Source organism: Astatotilapia calliptera, chromosome 12 (genome assembly GCF_900246225.1).
Source record: "Astatotilapia calliptera chromosome 12, fAstCal1.2, whole genome shotgun sequence".
Taxonomy (NCBI): domain Eukaryota; kingdom Metazoa; phylum Chordata; class Actinopteri; order Cichliformes; family Cichlidae; genus Astatotilapia; species Astatotilapia calliptera.
Genome location: NC_039313.1, coordinates 450792 through 467902, shown reverse-complemented (window position 1 = coordinate 467902; position 17111 = coordinate 450792). Strand labels below are relative to the sequence as shown.

General features: G+C 38.7%; 1 protein-coding gene across 3 annotated transcripts; it reads left to right on the top strand.

Annotated features, from left to right (window-relative positions):
- The first annotated feature begins 2316 nt into the window (after nt 1–2316).
- Nucleotides 2317–16895, top strand: LOC113033185 (E3 ubiquitin-protein ligase DTX3L). 3 transcript variants are annotated; one of them, XR_003274008.1, is made up of 6 exons: nt 2317–2413; nt 4774–5745; nt 13455–13672; nt 14738–14814; nt 15068–15663; nt 16396–16895. XR_003274008.1 is itself a non-coding variant. In XM_026186657.1 (5 exons), the coding sequence occupies exons 1-5, from the start codon at nt 2390–2392 to the stop codon at nt 15069–15071; spliced, it is 1284 nt and encodes a 427-aa protein (XP_026042442.1). In that variant the 5' UTR covers nt 2317–2389; the 3' UTR covers nt 15072–16139. The 3 variants fall into 3 exon arrangements, 2 of the variants coding, with proteins under 2 accessions (XP_026042442.1, XP_026042441.1); XM_026186657.1 differs by lacking the exon at nt 16396–16895 and having other exon boundaries at nt 14738–14803; nt 15068–16139; XM_026186656.1 differs by lacking the exon at nt 16396–16895 and having other exon boundaries at nt 15068–16139.
- Nucleotides 16896–17111: the final 216 nt, after the last annotated feature.

Here is a 17111-nt window from a genome sequence, read left to right as displayed (position 1 = left end):
CAAAATGTTTTATAAAAATATTGACAGTTGTGTTATACTATATCCAAATACTACTAAGATTTCCAGTCATGAGATCTGTTCGCCAGGGTTGCCCAATTTCACCCTTTTTATTTTTGATTGTGGCTGAACTACTTTCATTACACATTTTGAATAGCCCAGTAATTAGGTTTATCTGTTATGGGTAAAGAAATCAGACTGACTCAACTAGCAGATGACACTGTTTTATTCTTAAAAAACAAAGATCAGATTGAAAAGGCTATTTCATTAATAGACAAATTCTCAACTGCCTCTGGATTAAAAATAAGTCTAAATGTGAAATTTTATTTTTGTACCAATCAAATGTCAAATCTTTATACGATATTCCTGTCAAAAACTGTGTTAGATACCTTGGTATTCATGTCTGTAAGAATGACACGGAGCGTCAACAACTCAATTTCTCTCCCAGGATGGAAAAAACTAAAACTATGTTGAACTTATGGCTCCAAAGAGACCTATCAATTTTTGGTAGAATCCTTTTGACTGGAGGTGTTTCCAGATTTGTGTATCCAGCCCTTTCCGTTAATGTGTATGATTCCATGTGTAAAAATATTTTGTTAACTTTGTATGGAAGAATAAGCACCATCATCTGAAAAATCATTGCTTTGTGGAACTAAAAATAAAGGTGGTTTTGGCCTTCTGGACTTCATGGACCTGAACTATACATTTAAGGTGAAATGGCTAAAAGAATGCTTAAAATCTCCTGGATCATTATGGCATTTCATGCCACATAACATTTTTAGGAATGTTGGAGGTCTACAGTTCTTATTGTCTTGTAATTACAGTATATCAAAGTTACCAGTTAAAAACAGCTTGGAAACGATGTTGTTCACATAACTTTTCTCCACATAGATCTATTATCTGGAATAATGAATGTATCACTAAAAGGAACAAATCACTTTATTTGCAGAATTGGATTGATAAAAAGATAATCTATTTAAAAGACTTATTTGACGTTGAAGGCCAACTACTTAGTTATAATGACTTTATTACTGAAAAAAACATTCCCTATCAAATTTAAAGGTTTTAGTTCAGTAATAAAGTCCGTTCCTAGTGGACTGATTGATTTAATGAAAGGCTACAAAAAACAGAACACACCACATGCATCCGTTAACACTCTTTATATAAATGGTATTGATCTCTTAAGCAAGAAATGCACCAATAAACATATTAGAGAATGTTTGTATAATGCGAAGAAAATAACTCCAAGAAGGAAGTTTTTTTGGAATGCTATTTTTGAAAATATCAACTGGGATAAGGCAAGGCTTATTCCTTTTAGATTTTGTATCACAAACAAAATAAGAGAATTACATTTACAACAGGAAAATACTACATAACATTTTAAAACATAACATATACACAACATTTTTTTTGTGCTCAGTTGCAGTATCCAGATGAAATTCATAATCATGCCACACGATTCTCAACCAACCACAATTTAGTAATTCCTCGTGTTAAAAGTAACTTTTTGAAAAACTCTGTTATATTCAGAGCATCGTTTCAGTGGAATAAGTTGCCTGAGGCAATAAGAGAATTGGCTTCAATTCATAATTTTAAAAATCACCTAAAAGCCTATTTAGGCAGTTTTTAATGTATTTGTAAAAATTGTAGAGGGTAATATCACTTGTAATGGAAATTGTGTATTTTGTTTGAGTGTTTTGTTTTGGTTTTCTGCTTTTATATAATTTTTAATATTCACATGTTTACATTTCAGTATTGTAAAACTTTACTGTAGATCTAATTGTTGTAACATTTTATTTGGAGATATTTGATGGCTTGGGCCCCATGAAGACTAGCAGCCACTGTTGTGGAAGCTAATGGGGTTCCTTATAAATAAACAAATAAACAAACAACATTTCAAGATTCTGTGACACTGATAGAAAATTTACCTTTTGTAAAACTAAACCTGAAAGTGTAACTCATTTGTTTAATTTCAAAACTCAACCCATTTGTTTTTGATTGAAATGGAATATTACTTAAACTCTCTTAAATCAACTTCAAATAAATTGATTGAAATTCATTCCGAAATTTTCAACAAATGAGCTGTCACAGATACAATTTTCAAGTACAAAGCTATTATGAAGTCTGTCACGTCCCTCTTTTTTCCCTGTATTTATTTATTTACCCTTCTTATTTTCAGTGTACTGCTTATTGTTGCGCTGATTTGTCCTGTATCTCGACTGTACAAACTGAACTGGAATGACTGACTGTTCACGTTACAGTTTCAAATAAAGTTTTGAAAAAAAAATTCAAGGTTAAAAAAAGTTGTTTCCAGTTTGATCACGTGATGAACAAAGGCTGAAAGTGAAAGCAGGCGAGGGTCGGGTCTGCGCCGAGTCCACAGACAGCTGCAATGTCCGCGATCAGCAGAGCAGAGGTAGGTGCTTCTGTTCTCATGTACAGCTAAGGAAGCACAACAACGTTTTTACGGCGGTCCGGTTTGCGCAGTGTAGCCTGCACCGTATCTGCGCAGTTGCTCTGGCAGCACGTAGGGTTAGAGTGCGCTGCTTTCTCTTCTTTAGTTCATCGCAAAAGCAGCTTATACAAAACAGCGTTAACAGAGTTAACTGCGATACGGCGCTCACACCGCTGTTTAATACGACTTCCGGTGTTCTGACAAAACACCCTACCTATCAAGCTGTGAATCTCTGATTAATACGAGCACATTTCTGCTCTGAGCTCTTCCACTCGTGCTACGGTACTTTGGCTGTATCCCAGTTCAGGGTCTGCAGCCTTAAAGGCCGCATTTTAAGGCCGATTACGTCACAGCGACGCGACGAAGGTTGCTCGAAATGCGGCCGTCAAATGCGTCCTACATTTCCCTGAATTTAAGGAGACTTCGGCTGAATCCCCATTCAGGGTCTGCAGCCTTAAAGTATGCAGCCTCAACGGTCCTCAAGGGCCGCGTACTCAAAGACCGCTAAGGCCGGAAGTGTGAGGCTTGTGAAGTGGGACGGTCTAGCCTCCGTCGCGCTGCCCAGGTTGCCTAGCAACCATGATAGCTGGAAACCTGTGGTTGACAGAAAAGAAGGAGAAAATGTTTTGTTTGTTTGTTTGTTTGTTTCTACATGAGCTTTGTGTGATTTAATAAGTATCTGAGGCTGAGACCACAGGACTGTAAAACATGATTGTTGGGCTTCATATCTGTACTGAACAAAGATTAGCTAGTAAATAACAATTAGTTAATGTTGTTCATGAGACTAAAGTCAGTGTAAATGTGATATGGCCAATATTATAGTTATTATACTAATCATTATTAGTTATTACAGCAGTGAGTTTGAACTCTCAAATCAAATCATTTCTATTGTACCTGCACATCACATGTGTAGGTACACTGGTGCAGCACATGTGAGTGAACTCTGTGTCAAACACTGAGCTTCAGTAAAGATTCGAGTTGCAGCTATTTATATGTCCTATCACCTTAAATCTTCACTCAAAGACACTCAAGTATTTTTGACAGTGTATATACAGATGTATTATATATAAGAGACAAATGTTGTTCCTTCAGTATGTTGTCATTACTAAATTTGGCTCAATGTTTACATATATGTGTAAAAAGCAAATGTACGAGCTGTGATAACTGTGTCTGATAGAATGAAGAGTAGACTGATATATGAAATATTCCTTTATTGGGTGAGAAAATCAGACCATGTCATAACTGCTGTAAGTCACACAGAATAGATATCAGAGCCTTAAACAGGCTGACGTCTGCTAAATGGGTCAAACTGGGCAGAAAGTCTACAAACACATAACATCCTTGTGTCATGATATTCAGGACTGCAAACCGAGCAGCATCACTGACTTTCAGCTTGTTGTGTTTGTGGATATATGACTGACTTTAATTATCCACAAAATCATCACATTGGCCATCACAATGGTACAATACTGAACATGATGTTCTTTTTGATGGCACTATTCTTCATAACATGAATCATAATCATCATCATCATTAATGATAATACTTAGAGATCTTCCTGACCCTAACGCAGTGGAATATTCCTCTTGTTTGTTATGTAGAATAGAATAAAGTAGAGTAGATTAGAATAGAATAGAATAGAATGCCTTTATTGTCACTATACAGTTGTACAATGAGATACAGAGCATCTCCTACTCAGTGCAAACATGGGGGCGGGGTGCACAGTTCTGCAGCAGTATTAAAAATATATATAAAATGTACAAATATACAATCCGGTGTAAAAAAAAAAAAAAGTAAATATGTAAATAAATAATGTTTGTATATACAGTTCAGGTTGTTGCACATAGAATTTAGTATTGCACATTCATACTATCATTATATCTCTCGGCTGGCCTGGGAACGCCTTGGTATTCCCCTGGATAAGCTGGAGGAGGTGGCTGGGGAGAGGGAGGTCTGGGCCTCTTTGCTTAGGCTGCTGCCCCCGCGACCCGGCCCCGGACAAAGCGGATGAAGATGGATGGATGGATGGACATTCATAGAGGAGAATGGGGGGTGGGACTGTGTTATCAGTGCATGTGTGGGTTAAGGGTGGTTATGGTTATTCCTGTTGTCCTATATGTCGTGCACAGCTGGTGTGGAGCACCAAGAATTTTGTGACAATAACAGGCTATTCTATTCTATTGTGTTTCTATTTGTTTGTCTAACGTGGCAGCTCTGGTATGGACACAGTTCTTGACTCAATATTCTGAGCTTTATTATAATGTAGTGCATTTTAATGGCATTGATGATCAAATAACTAAAGCTGTCCTGTCTCGTTGCAGTTTTTCACAGACATCATTCTCAGCATTGATGAAACTCCTTTTAAAGATAAGGGAACATTAAAGAACATTGTTGAAAGCAGGAAGGATTGTTACTCCTATGAGAAGAAGGGTTCCTGTTACAGAGTGAAAGGAACCTTTGAACAGCTGCACAAACTTGTAAGAAGATGCCAAAGAGCGACCGATCATCACAGTACTGCTACACATGGACGGACAGGTCAGCACAGTCATCACGCTTCCACTCGTGTCAAATCTGTGGAAGTGTCTCGGGTTGTTATGGACTACATTAATAAAAAATGTGACGAAAAACTTGGAAAAATTCTTGGAAACTGTTCACTGGTCCCTGTACCACAGTCTGACATCACTGCACGGATTACTTTCAGACCACAGAGCGACTCGTTCCGCCAAGCTGCCTTTGTCAGGCAGAGGTTCATCACATTTTACCAGAGAGTTGCGTCTGACCTGCACATCATATCTGTCCCTGGGGATCTACACGAGCAGAACAAGCTGCAGAGAAAATTCCCAACTCTCATCTTTGAACCAAGCAACAATAAACTAACAGTCATGGGACCTTTTCCACACATAGCTGAATTTAAGGAGTTTCTTTGGAAAAATCGTTCAACCAAGCGTCTGGTCAGCAAAACTCCAACAGACAGTCTGAGCAACAGAATCTCAGCGTCTTCATCGGCACACAAAGATCCTGATGATGAATCCTGCCCCATCTGTATGGAAACAATAGTCAGAAATAAGAAAAAGACACTGCGGTGCAAGCACTCTTTCTGCAGCGACTGTCTGGAGAAAGCTTTTGTATACAAGCCAGTCTGTCCCACCTGTGGGGAGTTATATGGCACTCTAAAGGGGACACAGCCTGATGGAGGCACTATGGAGGTCACCAAAAACACTTCACCTTTGCCTGGTTATGAGAAGTATGGAACAATAGTCATCCACTATTATATTCCACGTGGCATTCAAAAGGTAAGAGTGCAGATACAAGGTCATTTTCTCTGTGATCTGCTTCCTGGTTTCAGGCAGACATGTTTGACCCGGTCAGACTCATAATTATTAAACACAGAAATAAGACTAAGGCATAGGCTAAAACTTAACTTTTAGTGTGTGTGTGTTTTTGTTACCCTTTCATGACCCCAGTCTGCAGCATCTAGGTTTCACATCATCATCATCATGTTCCATCTGCTCACCTCACTACCACAAAACTCTGGGCTGCACTTCCACCAGAGCACCACACCACTTCTCCTTTAAATCACATGTCAACATCCATCTGTTCAGAACTGCATACCCGCCATTATAACTTGGTCCTAGTCTCTTGGTACCTTGATTAGTTTTAGAGTTGTGACTCTGTTTACTTTATTTAATCGTCTGTTTTTATTTTGCTGTACTAATGTCAGGTGACCTTGAAATCGTCTCACGGAGCAATCTGAATCTAAAACAAGATACCTGATAGATAGATAGCCTGAGTCTAGCTCCTGTCACCACCTGGTCCTGGTGACCCTTCTACTACTCTTATCAGTACCTGCACCAGATTTGATCCTGTGTGACTCTTGCAGTGGGCGTGTTTGTCCAATTGCATGACCCTCTTGGTTGTGTTGTTGTGTTGTAGTGAGCAGTCAGTCATGTAGCTTTCCATTGCCCTAGTTCACGTGTCAGTGAATTATGGCTTTGGCTAGTTCACTGACAAAATGTAACTTGTTGTATTTAATTTTATTTATATAGAACCAAATCGCTACAAGAATCACCTGGAGGTGCTTTATATTGTACTGTAAAGAAAACCCTACAGCAGGCATGTCTGCTGCCATGAGCATCAGGCAGCATTGGTCACAGCGTCGGCCCCGTCTGATCCTGCAGGGGTGACAAACTCTGCAGCTTTTGAAGTTGTGTTGTTGACACCTCAGATACTGGTCTTATCGAGGTGTTATCACCTCGTCTGTGCGGCAAAGCTTGATTTATTGCCACTGTTATACGGTCAGTGTTGGGTGTAATGTGTCACAAAGTTCATGTTACTGGAATCACATTACATTTTTCAGTAAAACAGTGGTCTGTACTAAATTCAGTAACTAGAAAGTGCATTTTCTGAAGAAACTGCAGTGTGAATGCTTGAATCTGAATGTATGCATTGAAATGAAATAATTACTGAATTTAAGTTAAAAATTTTGAATGAGATAAAAAAAAAACCCCGAATTTAACCTGAAAACAAAAGTGCTGAACTGCTAAAAGCTGAAGGTTACACAGAAGAAGAAGTTGGAAAAAAGCTGAAAATGTTTTAATTGTAAATTAGAAAAACCTAAGAAATGAGAAAAGAACATTTAGAGTCAGAAAACATCTGAAAGAATATTAAAAGGTCATATTCTTTGAATCACTGAATGACTCAAATGTGATCCCTCCACTTGGACCCACACAGTTTAAAAAGTTTACATCTCTGAGCTTTGAAAGACAAGATGTTGGAAAAAGAACAACGATGGCGACGTTTTGAGGGTAAAATGATGGCTTTAACACTGTGGACACAGCAGCAGTTGAAAGAGAAGTGTTTAAGATGAATTTTGGCAGAGTGGCAGAGAGAGCTCGTTAAGCAGGCAGGTGTGAGCCTGGTTGCTATAGTGACCGCACCCAATGGCTCCATACACACGGACACAGACATGCACCTCACTTTTGCTGCTTAAAATGAACAGAAAAGTCAGGCCGAAACAAATTGTTCCCAAATGAAAAGTAAAAGTCGTATTGACAAAATTCTTTCACTGTGAGCGACAGCAATGTCTAGTCTACCAAATTCTCAGTTTTCATGTCTGTGGAGTTTATTATATGCACGTGGTGACAGTGGAAAGACACCATGCTCTTCTGATTTTCAAACGAACCTTCTGAGCCATTTTAACATTAGAGTCTATGGAAGAGTTTGAGGGAGGAGGCTGTGCATTGGTGACATTTATGAAAGAACCATAACACCTAGTACAATAGTAAACACATTGGATGAAAGAGGACAGCCATGGCTACGTTTTGAGGGTAAAATCATACCTGTAGAGCAAACGCTGCGGACACAGCAGCAGTTTTAAAAAAGATTTTAAGATTATTTTTTTTGCTCCTCTCACTCTAGCAGTTGAGCTGCCTCACTCTAGCCCCAACATTCCGTCCCATACACACCCATTATAAACTCTGAAACGGGTGAAAAAACATCATGAAACTTAAACTGGAACTGAAGAAAAAGTATAATAGATATTGAAAAGATAAATACAAGTTGAATAGTTGAATGTCTTGTCTTCGTTTTAAAGTTTGAATGGTGGCTCTATGTGAACGTATGTTGAAGTAGTAAGAGTTTAAAAATGAGTAAGTTGAATGAGAATTTGAAGGGTCTCCCCATTGAAATACATGGGAAATTTTTGTTGAATAAAGTTGAATAAAATTAAAAATATAAATGTTAAAAATGAGAAAAATACAAGCAACAGTGTCCAAAAGAATAGGAATCTAATGGTGTTTGAATGGTTTTTCTAAGTTGAACGGTTTTGAAGGAGTAGGCTTTCAAAAAACGTACGGAATAGATAATAATAAAATAGAACTAGAAAGTGCATTTTCTGAAGAAACTGCAGTGTGAATGCTTGAATCTGAATGTATGCATTGAAATGAAATAATTACTGAATTTAAGTTAAAAATTTTGAATGAGATTAAAAAAAACAAAAAAAAAAACCGAATTTAACCTGAAAACAAAAGTGCTGAACTGCTAAAAGCTGAAGGTTACACAGAAGAAGGAGTTGGAAAAAAACTGAAAATGTTTTAAATGTAAATTAGAAAACCCTAAGAAATGAGAAAAGAACATTTAGAGTCAGAAAACATCTGAATGAATATTAAAAGGTCATATTCTTTGAATCACTGAATGACTCAAATGTGATCCCTCCACTTTGATCCACACAGTTTAAAAAGTTTAAATGCCTGAGCTTTGAAAGATACGGTGTTGGAAAGAGAATAATAATGGCGACAATTTGAGGGTAAAATGATGGCTGTAACACTGTGGACACAGCAGCAGTTGAAAGAGAAGTGTTTAAGATGAATCTTGGCACAGTGGCAGGCAGAGCTCGTTAAGCAGGCAGGTGTGAGCCTGGTTGCTATAGTGACCGCACCCAATGGCTCCATACACACGCACACAGACATGCACCTCACTTTTGCTGCTTAAAATGAACAGAAAAGTCAGGCCGAAACAAATCGCTCCCAAATGAAAAGTATAGGTCGTATTGACAAAATTCTTTCACCGTGAGCGACAGCAATGTCTAGTCTACCTAATTCTCAGTTTTCATGCCTGTGGAGCTTATTATATGGACGTGGTGACAGTGGAAAGACACCATGCTCTTCTGATTTTCAAACGAACCTTCTGAGCCATTTTAACATTAGAGTCTATGGAAGAGTTGGAGGGAGGAGGCTGTGCATTGGTGACATTTACGAAAGAACCATAACACCTAGGACAATAGTAAACACATTGGATGAAAGAGGACAGCGATGGCTACGTTTTGAGGGTAAAATCATACCTGTAGAGCAAACGCTGCGGACACAGCAGCAGTTTTAAAAAAGATTTTAAGATTAATTTTTTTGCTCCTCTCACTCTAGCAGTTGAGCTGCCTCACTCTAGCCCCAACATTCCGTCCCATACACACCCATTATAAACTCTGAAACGGGTGAAAAAACATCATGAAACTTAAACTGGAACTGAAGAAAAAGTATAATAGATATTGAAAAGATAAATACAAGTTGAATAGTTGAATGTCTTCTCTTCGTTTTAAAGTTTGAATGGTGGCTCTATGTCAATGTATGTGGAAGTAGTAAGAGTTTAAAAATGAGTAAGTTGAATGAGAATTTGAAGGGTCTCCCCATTGAAATACATGGGAAATTTTTGTTGAAAAAAGTTGAATAAAATTAAAAATATAAATGTTAAAAATGAGAAAAATAGAAGCAATGTTGTCCAAAAGAATAGGAATCTAACGGTGTTTGAATGGTTTTTCTAAGTTGAACGGTTTTGAAGGAGTAGGCTTTCAAAAAACGTACGGAAAAATAAAATATAATAATAATAATAAAGATTAGAATAACAATACTGTGAATGCTTTTCAAGCATTCACACTAACTAGAAAGTGCATTTTCTGAAGAAACTGCAGTGTGAATGCTTGAATCTGAATGTATGCACTGAAATGAATTAATTGCTGAATTTTGAGTTACAAATATTGAATGAGATTAAAAAAAAAAAAAAAAAAACGAATTTAACCTGAAAACAAAGGTGCTGAACTGCTAAAAGCTGAAGGTTACACAGAAGAAGGAGTTGGAAAAAAACTGAAAATGTTTTAAATGTAAATTAGAAAACCCTAAGAAATGAGAAAAGAACATTTAGAGTCAGAAAACATCTGAATGAATATTAAAAGGTCATATTCTTTGAATCACTGAATGACTCAAATGTGATCCCTCCACTTTGATCCACACAGTTTAAAAAGTTTAAATGCCTGAGCTTTGAAAGATACGGTGTTGGAAAGAGAACAATAATGGCGACAATTTGAGGGTAAAATGATGGCTGTAACACTGTGGACACAGCAGCAGTTGAAAGAGAAGTGCTTAAGATGAATTTTGGCACAGTGGCAGGCAGAGCTCGTTAAGCAGGCAGGTGTGAGCCTGGTTGCTATAGTGACCGCACCCAATGGCTCCATACACACGTACACAGACATGCGCCTCACTTTTGCTGCTTAAAATGAACAGAAAAGTCAGGCCGAAACAAATCGTTCCCAAATGAAAAGTAAAAGTCGTATTGACAAAATTCTTTCACCGTGAGTGACAGCAATGTCTAGTCTACTGAATTCTCAGTTTTCATGCCTGTGGAGTTTATTATATGGACGTGGTGACAGTGGAAAGACACCATGCTCTTCTGATTTTCAAACGAACCTTCTGAGCCATTTTAACATTAGAGTCTATGGAAGAGTTGGAGGGAGGAGGCTGTGCATTGGTGACATTTATGAAAGAACCATAACACCTAGTACAATAGTAAACACATTGGATGAAAGAGGACAGCGATGGCTACGTTTTGAGGGTAAAATCATACCTGTAGAGCAAACGCTGCGGACACAGCATCAGTTTTAAAAAAGATTTTAAGATTAATTTTTTTTGCTCCTCTCACTCTAGCAGTTGAGCTGCCTCACTCTAGCCCCAACATTCCGTCCCATACACACCCATTATAAACTCTGAAACGGGTGAAAAAACATCATGAAACTTAAACTGGAACTGAAGAAAAAGTATAATAGATATTGAAAAGATAAATACAAGTTGAATAGTTGAATGTCTTGTCTTCGTTTTAAAGTTTGAATGGTGGCTCTATGTCAATGTATGTGGAAGTAGTAAGAGTTTAAAAATGAGTAAATTGAATGAGAATTTGAAGGGTCTCCCCATTGAAATACATGGGAAATTTTTGTTGAAAAAAGTTGAATAAAATTAAAAATATAAATGTTAAAAATGAGAAAAATAGAAGCAATGTTGTCCAAAAGAATAGGAATCTAACGGTGTTTGAATGGTTTTTCTAAGTTGAACGGTTTTGAAGGAGTAGGCTTTCAAAAAACGTACGGAATAGATAATAATAAAATAGAATAATAACTAGAAAGTGCATTTTCTGAAGAAACTGCAGTGTGAATGCTTGAATCTGAATGTATGCACTGAAATGAATTAATTGCTGAATTTTGAGTTAAAAATATTGAATGAGATAAAAAAAAAACAAAAAAAAAAAACGAATTTAACCTGAAAACAAAGGTGCTGAACTGCTAAAAGCTGAAGGTTACACAGAAGAAGGAGTTGGAAAAAAACTGAAAATGTTTTAAATGTAAATTAGAAAACCCTAAGAAATGAGAAAAGAACATTTAGAGTCAGAAAACATCTGAATGAATATTAAAAGGTCATATTCTTTGAATCACTGAATGACTCAAATGTGATCCCTCCACTTTGATCCACACAGTTTAAAAAGTTTAAATGCCTGAGCTTTGAAAGATACGGTGTTGGAAAGAGAACAATAATGGCGACAATTTGAGGGTAAAATGATGGCTGTAACACTGTGGACACAGCAGCAGTTGAAAGAGAAGTGCTTAAGATGAATCTTGGTACAGTGGCAGGCAGAGCTCGTTAAGCAGGCAGGTGTGAGCCTGGTTGCTATAGTGACCGCACCCAATGGCTCCATACACACGTACACAGACATGCGCCTCACTTTTGCTGCTTAAAATGAACAGAAAAGTCAGGCCGAAACAAATCGCTCCCAAATGAAAAGTAAAAGTCGTATTGACAAAATTCTTTCACCGTGAGCGACAGCAATGTCTAGTCTACCTAATTCTCAGTTTTCATGCCTGTGGAGCTTATTATATGGACGTGGTGACAGTGGAAAGACACCATGCTCTTCTGATTTTCAAACGAACCTTCTGAGCCATTTTAACATTAGAGTCTATGGAAGAGTTGGAGGGAGGAGGCTGTGCATTGGTGACATTTATGAAAGAACCATAACACCTAGGACAATAGTAAACACATTGGATGAAAGAGGACAGCCATGGCTACGTTTTGAGGGTAAAATCATACCTGTAGAGCAAACGCTGCGGACACAGCAGCAGTTTTAAAAAAGATTTTAAGATTAATTTTTTTGCTCCTCTCACTCTAGCAGTTGAGCTGCCTCACTCTAGCCCCAACATTCCGTCCCATACACACCCATTATAAACTCTGAAACGGGTGAAAAAACATCATGAAACTTAAACTGGAACTGAAGAAAAAGTATAATAGATATTGAAAAGATAAATACAAGTTGAATAGTTGAATGTCTTGTCTTCGTTTTAAAGTTTGAATGGTGGCTCTATGTCAATGTATGTGGAAGTAGATACAGTTTAAAGAGGAGGAATTTGAATGAGAATTTGAAGGGTCTCCCCATTGAAATACATGGGAAATTTTTGTTGAATAAAGTTGAATAAAATTAAAAATATAAATGTTAAAAATGAGAAAAATAGAAGCAGTCATGTCCAAAATAATAGGAATCTAACGATGTTTGAATGGTTTTTCTAAGTTGAACGGTTTTGAAGGAGTAGGCTTTCAAAAAACGTACGGAATAAGAAAATATAATAATAAAGATTAGAAGAACAATACTGTGAATGCTTTTCAAGCATTCACACTAATAAAGATTAGAATAACAATACTGTGAATGCTTTTCAAGCATTCACACTAATAATAAAGATTAGAAGAACAATACTGTGAATGCTTTTCAAGCATTCACACTAATTACACGGTGAAAGATCAAAATCCAACACGGACTCGTGTCAACGTGAACTCTTTGATCAGAGCAGGACCCAGTGTGCTCCTGATGTCACCAGCCTGGAGAACTGGGAGGGCTGTGTTAGGAAGGGCGCACAATATTAAATATTTGTCACATCAAACAAAAACTCAAAGAGGTGTTTTGGAGGTCGTACTCCTGTGTCCTAGCTGAGTGTACATGAAGCACACGGGTGGGTTCATTCGTGTGAGACTCACAACTTCTGTCTTGTGTGCATAATTTTAAGAATTTCTCAGCACATATAAGCTTTACTTTTATAAAGAGTAATAAAGAAAGCAACTGCAAACTACAGCTACCTGAGAGCCAAATCCACATTGAGTCTAGGCAAGTTAGATAAAGCAGAGAAACCTTTTCTGTCTGTCTGCAGGAGGAGCATCCCAGCCCAGGTCAACCATATGAAGGAGCATCCCGGACCGCCTACCTTCCAGACTCCCCGGAGGGCAGGATGGTGCTGGGCCTGCTGAGGCGAGCCTTCGATCAGAGACTCATTTTCACCATCGGACGCTCCACTACCAGTGGCAGAAACAATACAGTCACATGGAACGATATCCACCACAAAACCTCAACACATGGAGGACCGACTCAGTAAGGACAATGGCAACACTGCAGCTCATTGATCGATCATTTTGGATTGATTGTACCCTCAGTCTCTTCTATATTTAACCCTTGTGTGGTGTTCGTATTTTTGTTACTCAGCCAGTGTTCATGGGTCTGGTGGACCCGCTAGAGTTTTGGCTTTCCAAATTAACACTATCAAACAATTTTATGTTAAATTACTCAACAGATGTTTACTTCATCCCAATTACAAGACATATGAACAGCAAACATGGTTAATTTTTTCCCTTTACCTTTGTTAGATCACATTTATGAATTAATGTGCTTCTCGTTTTTCTTTTATATAAAATGTTATAAATAAATCAGTTATAATCAAGTGGAGTGAGTGGAAAGACACAACACATTTACACGTGAAAAAATAATTAATTGTTAAATTTTTCTTTTGAAAAAAACTAAACACGGGTCTCACAGACCCGAACACCATACAAGGGTTAAGGGGCGTCCACACAGGAAGCATCGCTAGTGAACATTTCAAGCACCGGTTGCAGAGATCACACTTTATTTACCACATCGGTGGTTCTTTTGTTCACTGTTGCTTGAAGTCGCTTACTTTCATGTCCATGCTGCGGTCTCTGGACGGCACCTGCGGTGTGGACGTCCCCTTACAAATGTACTGATGAGTGCATGTCAGCAGGTTTTTGCCTCCGAACAGTTCTTCCCTTGCAAAGAGAACTAGCGTGTATCGATTCCTTTATTTTACATCAGTCTGTGTTAATGTCTCAGGCTCATTATTAGTTTTCATCACAGGTGAAACTGGCTGTAGTTCAGTTTGGTTTGTTAGTGCTAGTTTACCAGGTGCTTTCTATGTCATTTAAGTTAGACACCTTACATATTAGCCCACCTTACAGCCAGACAGCCTTATGAACAACATGCTGGACGTTTCAGACACCAGCAGAACCAGGCAGCCATCTGCTGCTGGGTGGTGAGAGGATAGAGGCGAGCGTACCACAATCAAGGACAAGAGTAGACAGCAGTTAATGACGTGCAACAGTAAGAATATAAGGCAGCACTTATTTTCCTGTGACTGTGTTACAGCTACGGATACCCCGACCCCGAGTATCTCAGCCGAGTTCGAGATGAGCTGAAGGTCAAAGGAATTGAGTAAGTTTAAGGTTTGTGTCTGCACAAAGAACACTTACGATTCCTTTTCTACGTTTTGTCCCTGTTTCATGATTCGACGTTTTGAACATAAACTGTATTTAATATAACCTGTAATGTTGGAAGCAGCTAATATCTGCAAAAGAAGTAACAGTAGTAACACAAAAGGTCAAACACAGTTATGTCCCATTTCAAAAAAAGTCACAAACAGTGCATACGAGTGGATGTAAGGAGCTACGACGTGTGTTTCTGTTCACTTTGTCACAGGTAAAAGACGCAGCCGTCCCAGACTGACCGCTGCTCATCACCAGCTGAAGGCACACGAAGCGTTTCCTCTCGCTGTGCTTTCATGAGTCGTGATTTTTGACAAGAAGCCAGTTTAAGTTGATTCTCCATTAACTCCCCCCCATTAAATATCAGCTACGTTGTATAAATGCACTTTGGTAACACTAACCAGAGGTCTTAATAAGGAGGATGGCTAACATCCCCAGGGTCACTCAGTTGTGTTGTTGGACCTGCAGTGACTACGTTGTTTCACTCAGTGTCGACTAACAAACATGCAAAGTGCTGGGATGATGCTGATTTTTGTGTTGTTCTTTCATTATATGTATTTAGATGTTTGTACACTGATTAGGAGGCATGTTTGTGACTGTCCAGAACTCCAATTTCCTTTTTTTCAAATTATAAGCCACATGAAGCTAAATGAAGGTAATGTTGATTTCCTCTTCTGAGCACAGGCAGCCACAGCATGGCTCCTCCAGGACTGCTGGTGCTATTCTCCAGGCTGATTGGTCAGTGAGCTGTGATTGTATACCTGTTCAATCACACCTGTAACCTTGAACAGTTTAGAGTCGATGTACGAGGTGAGAAGTGAATCATCACTAAACAAACTAAAGTAACATTCAGCCCACATCACACTTTGAGCTAAAACGTTGCTCTCCACAGCGTCCGTGAGTGTACAAAGTGTGTGACGTTTAACACACACAGAAAGAGCAAATAGTGCTTGTATGAATGAGTGTGAAGCACTTTGAAAGAACTGTTCCATTTACTATTCAGGTTTGTGGTGACAGAGTGCTGAATGCAGGGTAGTGTATCAGTGTGTCGACCCACCGACAGGGTGACACAGCTCACTCTACCTGGTGTTTACGTTCAAACCTAAACGTCCCTGTAAGACTTCACTAGTGTTTGGTGAAGCTGTGTTTATCAGTACGCTACAGCAGGCTGCACCACACATCTGTGCCCAGCTGTGTCATCCATCATTTGGTGGACTTTGTATAAAAGTTGCATTTATTCTGACTGAATTCACTGTGTTGCAAACAAATAACAACAAAAACCATGAGTGGGTGTGTCTGTGACTTCTGTTCAATCATTTTCATTGGAATTGAAGCTGGCCTGACAGATTAGTGCTACACAGCTCACACAAGCACAGAGTTTGGTTTAAACATCGAAGTCACACGTTATGATCTGGCTGTTCTTGGATCTGTTTTCAGGACAGTACACAGACTGGAGGTCCCTTTATTTAGAGAGCACACATCACTTTGCTGCAACATGTCATGCCTTATGCACAAGCCTCCTGATGTCTCTTCTCTTGTTAGATATGGAAAAGAAGAAGGCCATCCTAATTAAGCAACATCCTTCATCACGTTCATGGGGAAAAGGCTTTGTACATTTTGACAGTGAACCATAAACTTATGCCTAATTCAAACACGTCAATAGGAGAATGTGAGGTTCGATTCTTCTGACAGCCTGACGTGTACCCAGCTATCCAACAGACGGATCAATCTGAGGAGTTCAGCTAAAACGTAGAGACAACGGCTACATCGGCTCCACTGAGAACCACAGTGGGCAAAGATGTAAACACAGAACTTCTGATTTACATACTGTAGGTTACACTTTACTGATTAACCCTCTGACTTCACAATGGGATTAGTCGACCAAGTTAAAATAACCTCAGAACTCCTGGGCACATCTTGAGTGGGTTCACTGAGATCACAGACCCACACTCTTTCCACTGATAGTGGTACGGTTCATACTCATTTAAACTGAAAACTGCTTCCAAGAAGAAATAATGGCATTAAAGATACACATCGATGAACATGATGCAATCAGTTTGTGCAGTTCTTAAGGCCTTTTGTTTTTGGTGTGCCGTGGTTGTTACTGGTGAAGGAACCTGCTTACGTTTCAGATGACGTTCTCGATTAGACGGAGTGTCCAGGTTCCCAGACTGAGCTTGTGTGGTGCAGACAGTACATCGCATCAGAGTAACGTAAACAGTCAGTTTGGGACTTTGCTGTGTTTGGAGGTTCCTGGA